A 10,613-nucleotide genomic window follows, 5' to 3' on the forward strand; every position below is an offset into this window, starting at 1 on the left:
ACTCTTTCCAACTTTTACTGAGCATCCCTTATGAATATTCATTCCATAGGTCTTAATTATGCAAGTTGTCATAAACCTTATGTTCAGAATACTAAGTTGGCCATACCAGCTACCATGTACTGACAATTAGACACTTCTAGTTTCAAGACTTAAAAACCACCCATCCGTGAAGATAAATTACTTAAGCCTTCTATGTCTCCATAATGGAGACAGTAGCATAAAACGTGTTGTTAACCACCATAGAATATTTATACATGGACCGCACATAGTATATGATGTACACAGTGTTCCCATGGTTAAAAGCCACTTACTCAAAAGGAATGTATCTCTCTCCTGTGGGACTCCCTGTGTGCAAGTCACTTACTTCCCTGGGCCTCATGTTTCCCAGGGTTGGTCTATAAAATGGTAAGTTGCCTTCAAACACTTTTTCTGGTGCAACAGCTTCATAATTCATACAAATTATAGGGAATACTATATTTTCCCTGAAAAGACAACTGAAGTAAAAACCGTACACTCTGACACGATGGGCTTCATTTTCCAGATTTCCAGCCATTTGGTTCGAAACTCTCAAGGCGTTGGCAACATTCTCTCCCGGGTAAGTGGTCAGGATTTGACTCCTTGATAGTGTATTTGGTTTCGTTGGAATTACTTCCAGAACACTTGGGGTTCTTTTTCTGTTTTCTCTTTTATTTTGGGGGTTCTTTTTATTCCTTTGTGGTGCAAGCCCGAGTCCATGTTTACATTCTTAAGGAATTTTTTTCTTTTGTTCAAGTATCCACAAATATTTACTGAACATCTGACTATTAAAAGATTTTAAGTTCAAAAGATAAATCATCTGTTGCATCCACAAGGTTCCACACACTGGAAATAATTAGCTTAAATGGGAAATGAATGGCTAGTGCCCTTGCTTGTGCCTTTCATCAAGCAACGATTAATGCCATGCCTCAGACCACCTGAGTGCTGGACCACGTGTATGAAAGGCTTAGGTTTGCCCCTGAGGACAAAGACAGACATGCTGTTTTTGTTTTGTTTGTTTGTTTTAAATATATTTTTATTGATTTTAGAGAGGAAGGGAGAGAGAGAGAGAAACATCAACGATGAGAGGGAATCATGGATTGCCTGCCTCCTGCACACCCCGCACTAGGGATGGAGCCCACAACCCAAGCATGTGCCCTGACCAGGAATCAAACCATGACCTCCTGGTTCGTAGGTCTATGCTCAACCACTGAGCCACGCCAGCCGGGCAAGGCATACTGTTTTTAGAGCATCCTGGAGTTAGAGTAAGGATCTTGAATCACACAGACCTACATCTGAACCCCAATTCTACAACTTACTCACCTGGAACCTTGAGAAAATGACTGAACCTCTCCAAGACTGACTTTTTTTATTTGTGAAATGGAGAGAACTTGCCTCACAGGGATTTTGTGAAGATTAAATGAGATAATACAAACAGCCTTGGCATGGTGCCTGGCACACAGTGTGCGTTCGATAAACCTCAGCCATTATTATTTGTTTTTGGCATGTTGTTGTTGTTGTTACTATTAAGGAGCTTTTCTTCTATTCTTACTGCATGATGTAAGATTTAGTCACCCCAAATTTGTGACTTTCACTCATCAACTCACAACCCCCGGTCTCCATTTATTCCCTGAACCCGGGCAGATTGCAGAGATCTACATCTTGTCCCAGCCCTTCATGGTCCGGATCATGGCCACGGAGCCTCCCGTGATCAGTTTACTACCAGGGAACTTCACCCTGGACATCCCTGCTTCCATCATGTTACTCACCCAGTCTGAGAACTCCACTGCCGAGACCATCGTTTCCATGGACTTTGTAAGTCTATGGGACAGAGGGCAGTCTGCGGATGCCAGTGCTCTCCTATAGAAACCACTGGCCACCAATGGCTCCTAAGTGCTTGGAGGGATGGGAAGTGATATATCAGGAGTGAGGACAGGGTTGAGATGGGGTGTGGGGAGCTATGAGAGGCCCGTGCTCAAACCCCGTACATTATAAAATAGCTCTGCGCCCTTCTCTGCTCCCCGTGTGCCCTTCCCTCTGCTTCAGTTACATTGACAACCAAGCTTCTTTTCCCTTGAAATAAGTTAATCAAGGTGGAATTCAAGTTTATTTAAGCAGATAAAGGCCAAATACAACTCAATAGAAAGGGACTAATACAATGAACCTAAGTGAAATACCACACACACACACACACACACACGGTACATAGAGAGGAGAGATTAGGAGGGGGAAAAAAACAGTTTAAAGGAGATCTTCAAGCAGAAGTCTTTATAGTTAGTTTTCTTACCTGAAAGACAGTATGTTTAGAATTATTTCTTTCAAATATCTCTCAAAATGAGAGGGAAATGGAGCTTATGATGTTTCCACTATGGGGGATATATCTATGGCCAATTTATGGCCAGAGAGCTTCACTCTTGGCAACCCATGCTTTTCTTGTCTGCAGGTCGCTAGCACCAGTGTCGGCCTGGTTATTCTAGGACAAAGACTGATCTGCTCTCTGTCTCTGAACAGGTAAGATCAAATGATTTGACTGTTGGGAACCTTCACCATAAGTGAATCAACAGACCATTGAGACAAAGACAACAAGTGCAGTTACCGAGTTACCGCTGGATAGAACATGAATCACTTACACACTTCTCCTGCAATAGTCCAGATCATTGCAAAGCAGGGACTTAAAAATGTGTTGCGAACATTTTCTTTTTTCCTTCCCATTAAATAATATTAAGCTAAAATAGGCAAGACGGTAATATAATTATTTACTATAAATGCACATTCTAATGGTACAGCCATGCAAAACTAAAATTCCTCTTTAACAAATTCAGAAGCCATGCCATCGAGCAAAGAGCATAAAACTTGGAGGTCAAGGAATGAAGTTTCAAATCCCTGCTCACTGCTTCCATATCCGTGATCAAGTCTATTGACCGCTGAGTCTGTTTCCTTATCTGAGAAATAATGAAGTTGGACTGAATCATTCCGCAGATACCTTCAGGCTCTGACACTCGGATCTCATTACTGTAAGGTAGAGTTTAACAAGCCTGTGCCACATGGCCTGGCTGGCTCTCCGCTGGCTCTCTTCACATGCGGTGTGAAGGGGCTTGAGCAGGTCATAGACACAGATGGTTGAACACTAATGGCCATTTGGAGGAACAGCCCATTTTCCTCAGCCCTATGAAGCCCATAGTTGAAGCCATGAATCAGACTACCTGTGGGGAGGAGATACAGAATGATCAGATGGCCCAGATTAAACCTGTGAAAGGAAGAAATTAGACAAAGAATAAAACAGACAAAGAAGGCAGAGTCCAAAAAGAATAGGAATAGGAAACCAACAGAGGGGAAAAGTAAGTCAATCACCACCAGTCACCTTGATGGTTATCAGGACTATTGTAGAAACACGTTTTCTTTCTTTTTTTAAAAACAAACAACTTTATTGTTGAAAGTATTGCATATGTCCCCATTTTTTCCCCATTGCAAGATGTTTTCAATAAAGTACCTGTAATACTAAGTGAAACAAGTAAAAATATGGAACTGCATGAGCACATGGGTCAGCCCTGTGAAAATGAAAATGCAGACCCCTTGTTCAAAAATTATGTAGAATTTCAAGATGGAGACAGCAGGGCATTTAACCGAGCAGGGCCCTTGTGAGCAGAGGCCCCGTCCTAACTGCACAGGTTTCCTGCATGAGTCTGAGGGTGGCCCCTGCAGGGGGGACTGTAGCAAACCTCCGGCAAGCAGCAGACTATGGCCAAGGTGAGTGGGCCGGGCTTCACTCAGACTTCAGGCAGCCAACGTGAGAGGCAAGGCTTTGCCAGGGAGCAGAGGTGGTGCTGGAAGAGTGGCCTTAGCCTTTGGCAGCGAGAACAGTAGCCCCGCCGCCCACACAGGCCACCCCAGCCAGTGTCTCCATTCCTGGGCTTCGCAGGCAAGCGCAGCTTTTCAGGATGGGCTGGTTTCATCTTTGGTGATGTCAGAGAGACAGAGCAGGAAGGAGAGGAAAGCGGGTGGGGATCATGGAAACATCCCTGAGAAGAATCAGGGGATACAGGGTCTCCAAATACAGCTCTCCAGAACACCCTGCCTTTCTAACCATCCCCTGCCTGGAGCAGTTCTTTCCGGAGCTGCTAGGGGTGGGCTGCATAGAGACGAGCTGCGGAAATCAGAGGCACATCCGGAGGGGAGGCTAGAGAGGTAGTGAGCTCTCAGGCTTTGCAGTCGGACTTGCTGGTTCAGATCCCAGCACAGACTCCCAGGCGGGTTTCTACTTCAGGGGTTGTTGTAAGAAATACATGAGTTAATACATGTAAAGTGCATGTTATGTGTTCAAGAAACATCAGCTGTGGCTATTATTTAAAATTGGGGGCTGGCCTCAGCCAGCAGAAAGTGGTGCTCAGTCATACAAGATCATTTCAAGAGTTCCCTTATTCAGAAAACACCTCACTCCCCTGTCCTGGGATGGTGCTTAGAGAAATCACTGTTTGTTCTACTATTCATGACTACTGTGTGTTAGTGAGGCTTTACTGTCTGCTGGTCCTATACCAAGCACTGCACATAGATTATTTCATTTCAGTCTCACAACCCTGTATCTCCAGGACCTGGCACAGCACTCAATAAATGTCTGTAGATTGAATGAATACCCTGGTGGGAGGTGTTATTATCCCCATGGTTCGGTTTCTGGGGGTAATATGACTTACTCAAGTCACAGAGCTATTGAATAGCGGAGCCAGAACGTGAATCTGGGTGAATCTGTTTTCAAAGCCTTGAGTGTTTACTTACTGGATTGTAGTGCCTTTGGTGTAGTGAAGAGTTGAGACTTAGAAAATAAGACTTAGACCTAAGACTTAGAAAATAAATACCCTGCCTAGAAGCGGAAACCCGTGAGCATGGAGTCACACTGAACTAAACAGGGAGCATGACCTTCCTCATTGCTAAGTAGTGATAGAGGGGACACTGGCATTGGACTTCTCGTTGCATTAAGGAATTGAGTAAAGGAAGGATAAAGAAAGCCAACGCAGAGAGTATAAATAATAAACTTGACCTCTTAGGATATGTCTGTTAGGAGCACAGGCTCTAAAGCCAGACATATGTGAGTTTGACCTCTACCTCAGTCATTTGGAACTGTGGGGCCTTGAGCAAGCTAATTAACCTCTCCAAGTATCAGTTCCTCACCAGCAAAACAGAGCACCTCTCCATAGCATTGCTGTATGGGTAGGTCGATGAGCTAACGTGTGAAAAGCACAATACCCAACACATTATCAGCGCTCGAGAAAGATCTGTTCCTACTAGCAGTGCTATTTCATTCTCTTTCCCCATTCTAGCAGCAAAGTGTGACCCAGATGGTCTTAAAAGCTGTGGAGTTGGCACTCAGTCATACGTCAGATCCTTAGTGCTCTATCTACAATAGAGAATTTCATTCCAAACACAGTTCTATTTGGTGGTAACCCCGGCACAGGTTGGCCCACATAGTAGACATTTTGCAATTATTTCTGAGGGCAAATTAAACAACACTTTCCCTTATTTGGTTCTCATCCAGATGGTGCAATTCTAACCCTCTTAATTGCAAGCAAAGCTTGAAGCAATCAAATGCACATTCGTGTTGAACCATTTAGAGCTTTAGATCATTTTTTGACATTGCTATGGGATTGAGGCTTTGGATGCTTCCAAACTGCACCCCACCCCACTCCATTAGCACACACACACATGCCCTACAACCCCTCCCATGCAACACTGGCAGAAAATGCAAATATCGCTGACGACAAGCAGATAGAATCACCACCTAACTCCACTCCTCAAGCCTGGGCAGATAAACATTTCCCCAGGTGAGCCATCTGGAGAGAAACCCAGAGAGGAAAACAGGTCCGGGAAGAATGGATTCGGTTTCTGTTGGAACAGTGCTCGGACAGGTCAGCAGAGCTCAGACTTGGCTCGTGTTGACCTCCATCTCCACCCTTCCTCTGAGCGAATGTTGAAGCCACTGTGGGGGGAGGGGCTCCATCAGAGAAGGGAACCCCAAATGACTTCTTCCCCTCCTCCCTGACTCTTTGGGAGAATTTCCAGGTTGCAGAAGGCAATCAAGTGAAAACATTGGGGAACTCTTCCTCATCTAGAGGATCCTTAAATACTGGAATGGGCTCCCCTCAAAATCTTTCATAGTTGGATTGAATCCACAGCCTGGGGTTTCAAGCTCTTCAGTAACTGGTTCTACCTTTCAAGCCAGCCAGCCTGACTTCCCATAGTTTCCTAAAGTGAACACTCTGCTGGTGCAATGAAACCCACACTGGCTCACCCTCAAAGTGAGCTCAGTTCCAATAGACACTCTCCCACCCATGTCCTTTATCTGCTCATTTATCCATAATATCCACTCACTGAGAATTTATTAAGCACCTATTATGTGCTCTGCCCTGTTCTTAATACAGAGAGTAGAGAGGACAGTGGTGTCAACCTTCCAGATCCACAGTCTGGAGAGAGAAACACTCAGTTTCAGGCAATTACAGTACTGGGTGCAAAGGGACATGGTAGTGTACAGAGTGCTTCTCTCAAAGGGCAGTTTATCCCCCCCACCCCCGCTCTCCTCCTCCTCCTCCTCCTCCTCCTCATCCTCTTGTTCATTTTCTTCTTCTTTCTGGCTGTTTTACCTTATCCCACCTTCTCAGACTTCCTGCAGCAACTTACGAAAGAGCACCTGAATACACATTGCTTTGCATTGCTCTCTAATTGCTTCTTGCACACTCAGCAGCTTCTCTCCATCCCTCACATAAATAAAATTCTGCACATTGCAAACCACATCACTGAGCATAGACTGAGCACCTGGGAAACCTCTCACCTGCCAGTCTTCCCTCCATGCTGCAGCCAGAGTGATCTTTACAGAAGACAGGCAACACCTCCCTTCTCAGAAACCTTCTGTCGACTCCTTGCTCTTAGGATAAATATCAAAATTCTCACATGGCCTGAGAAACCCAGCCTGGCCAACCCCGCCTGCCTCTCCAGCATCATCTTGCTCTCTGTTCCCTCCACAGGGCCTTTGCAACTTCTGCCCAGACCCCTTCTCTCTCCCTTCCCCTTTTGCCTATTTAAGCCTGCTCATCCTTTACATGTTAGCTCAAGGACATTCTTCCGTGGTTTGGAAAACTTCCCGTAACCACCAAGTAAGATGAATGTATTTCTTCCCGTAACCACCATTTGCCTCCATGAATGTATTTCTTTCCACCAAAGCAGTTATCACAATCTGCAATTACACCTTCATCAGTGGATTATTTGATTAACGCCTGCCTCCCCACTGGGCTATAATAATCTGCATGAGAGCAGTGGCTGTGTCTGGTTTTGCTCACAATCTATTAGGTATTCAGTAAATATCTGCTGGATGAATGAATGAATGAACGAATGAATGAATGAACGAACGAACAGTAAGTGTCTAAATGTGCCATGCCCTGAACTCAATCTGGGAATACAAAGTTAAGACTGAATCTCTATCCTCAAGGAGTTCACAATCAGGCAAAGAGATAAACAATTGTTACAGCGTAGATATTGAGTGCAGGATTGATTTTCAATGTCCGCTGTGGCCACAGGTTGGAGGAATGGCTTTGTGAGTGCCTGTGCTTTGCTGCACTTGACTTTCATTGTGTCATATTTGTTATATTGGCCCAGATCACAAAGGGCCTCTTGCCACGCTTCAGAGTTTGCACTTTAGCTCTGGTTTTCGGTCAGGACAATAAACCTTCTCCAAAACTTTTTAAATAAGCTATATTCTTATATGTCTGCAAAGTAAGGCTATTTGAGCTCCCGTTTTCCCCAAGGACTCTGTGGTTCTGTCATAAAAATTAGTTCCTAGTGTCAAGGCTTTCCGTAGCAGGCTAGGGGCCTGGCAGAGAATGAAAGGTCAAAGGACTGAACTGAGTCGCCACCTCGTGGTCTGAGCTGCACTCGCGTGTTTTTCAGAAACAGGAGGGAGAGTTTGCTCTTTGCTCCGCCTGTTTCTCTGCGACAGTGAGACGTGCCCATTAGTAAGCAAACCTGTGAGTGCGCCTAGAAAACAAGGAGAGAGACAGAAGATGGTCTTACGAGGAAAGGACAGTTGGTTTGTTGGACACCCCAGACGAGCTCACTCATAGCAGGTGCTCCTGAAGCGGCCAATCATGGCTTGGGGGTGTGATGAAAGAAAAGAAGGAAAACTCACAAGTGTGTCCCACCTTATGTGGCCAGATTTCCAACCTGGTCTGCCTTGTCCGTGAGAGGTGGTGTGACCAAGAAGAGGCATCCCTCCCCATGTCCCAGCAGCGCCTTCAAAATTACCCTGCACTGCCTGTGACGCCAGACAGCTGTCAGAGCTGACGCTTCCCCAATGTGTTGTGATTGAACAGATAAAAAATGGTGTAGGTGATACCGCCTCCTGAGAGCTGTGGCCTCGGCTGAGCATAGAGTCAAGTAGAGTGAGATTTGTCATCCAGATCCATCAGTTGAGACTTGGGTAATTTAATTCTCCTCTCTGATCATCAGTTTCCTCATCTGCAAAAGGGGAAACAATAATTGCATCTATCACAGGGTTATTGTGAAGTTTAAATTTAAAAATGTTTAGCCCTAGCTGGTGTTGCTCAGTGGTTAAAGCATCGGCCCATGCACCGAAGTGTTGTGGGTTCAAGTACTGGCCAAGGGCATGTACCTGGGTTGCAGATTCGCTCCCCAACCCTGGTTGGGACAAGTGGTGGAGGCAATCAATTGATGTGTCTCTCTCACATTGATGTTTCTCTCTCTCTCCCTTCCTCCCTCCCTCCTTTCCTCTCTCTCTCTCTCCCTCCCTCCCTCCCTCCCTGAGAAAATATCCTCAGGTGAGGATTAACAAAAAAATTATTTTTAAAAAATGTGTATAAATCTCCTAAACTAGGACATGTCATATAGTGTCATCATTATCACCATCATCATCATGTTTATTAATAAGATACCAGCCTGGATCAGAGAAGTTATGAGGTTGAGTTCAGAGCAAGAAGACCTGGAACTGTTCTCCCAACCCAGTACTACCCAGGCCTAACCCTGCTTAGCTTCAGAGATCAGAGGAGATTGGGGCGGCAGGGGCGGGAGGGAGGGGAAGTGGGGGGGGGTTGTTATGGTTGTTGACTGAAAACTATTAAGGTTGTTCTGCATTCCAAGTTGCCAACAGACTAAGTCCCACAGAGCAAAAGCACTTGGGGAACCCAAGCCTTCTGCTTTTCCTGCCCTGCTTCTTAAGCAGCGAATATAGGGGTAACGATGTAATAGAACATTATGTCCTTATAAGATTGGGTGGTGTGTTGTTGTTTTTTAATAGTAACATATTGAGCTAAAAAAATGTTCCGACCCCTTTTGTTTCTTTCTATTTAAATGGCTGTTTTAAAATATTCCTCCTTTAACCTGTTGATTTTTGTGGTTTTGTTTTCAGGTTCCGCCTCTCTTTGCCAGAGTCCAATCGCGACAATATTGAGGTAGGAATCAGAGTCTCATCATTCCCTGTCCAGGGAGAATGTGAATCCTCCTATAGAGTAGCTGGATGACTGTTTTCTATGCTGTGAGGAGTACTCGGTTTTCCCAGGAGTGTAGGTTTTAACTTTAAAATTCTTTATGTAGCTACTGGTCAGTCCACCAAGCCCATTAACTATTAAACAAGAGAGGAACTTTCCAATTCACTTGTATCTACTCAGAAAGACTTTAAAAGGAACTTGAAAGACTGTTAAGACACTGTGTAATGTTGGGGGGGGTGCATCTTCAGGAAGATTTTATTTTTTTCTAAGATAATCCTCTATAGTTCAATTTAAGATCCCAAAGAACAAGGCTCCATGTCAGTTATTAGGCCATGATCAAGTTTGCCCTTTGAAGGCTTTCTATCCACCTCTTAAAATTAGGTCAAGGCTGGTTGTATAGATAGATACCTTGTGGGGGGTGCAGCCTGGTGGACTCCTGATTGGAAGAGTATATCCCAGCATGCAACTTGGAAGCCCCCCTCCCAAGCTTCAGGAAGATCAGCCAAATCACTAGTTGGCATCCAACTTCATGGTGCTTATATTCTAGAGCAGTGGTTCTCAAGTAGGGTCACCCTGGATTAGCACCTCTGTGGCATAGCCATTTGGTAGATGACAGACAGTAGTCAGTGAGAATGCATAGCTGACTGTCTTGTAAATAATATTTCCTGAGCCCTGAGGAGTCAACATGAGTCCAGGTCTTCCAGGAAGACCCAGAAAAACTGCTCACTACCAACAACAGAGTGTACTAACCATGACATTTCTGGGGGCAGGGGGAGCGGGGGAAATGACAATAGTATATACCAGGCATGTTAACTTGTATAATCCTGACAACATCCTATGCGATTAGTTAGTACTGTTATCGTCACTTTTCAGTTGAGGAGCTTGAGGCACAGAGAGGTTAAGGCACTTTCCCAGCATCACACAGTAAAGTGGTATAAACAAGAGACAAAGCTAGGAAATCTGCTTCAGAGCCACCCTTGTTAAGCTGCAAAGAGGTCCTTATTATTGCTAAACCTAGAGGGTGTTCAAAAACTATTCATTGAATGAATCCATGTTTATCATAGTCCATTTAGTTCTTAATACTTGAGCCTTCCCAGAAATCAGAACTTTGCTCTC

General features: G+C 44.7%; 1 protein-coding gene across 1 annotated transcript in view; it reads left to right on the forward strand.

Annotated features, from left to right (window-relative positions):
- Positions 1–10,613, forward strand: part of BPIFC (BPI fold containing family C) — a 23,239-nt gene that overhangs the window by 10,263 nt on the left and 2,363 nt on the right. The window contains exons 8-11 of the mRNA XM_015567573.1: positions 542–595; positions 1,660–1,830; positions 2,459–2,526; positions 9,419–9,461. Coding sequence (XP_015423059.1) covers positions 542–595; positions 1,660–1,830; positions 2,459–2,526; positions 9,419–9,461 — 336 coding nt within the window. The remainder of the gene's footprint in view (positions 1–541; positions 596–1,659; positions 1,831–2,458; positions 2,527–9,418; positions 9,462–10,613) is intronic.

The sequence above is a fragment of the Myotis davidii genome, unplaced genomic scaffold (assembly GCF_000327345.1).
Source record: "Myotis davidii unplaced genomic scaffold, ASM32734v1 scaffold120, whole genome shotgun sequence".
Lineage (NCBI taxonomy): Eukaryota > Metazoa > Chordata > Mammalia > Chiroptera > Vespertilionidae > Myotis > Myotis davidii.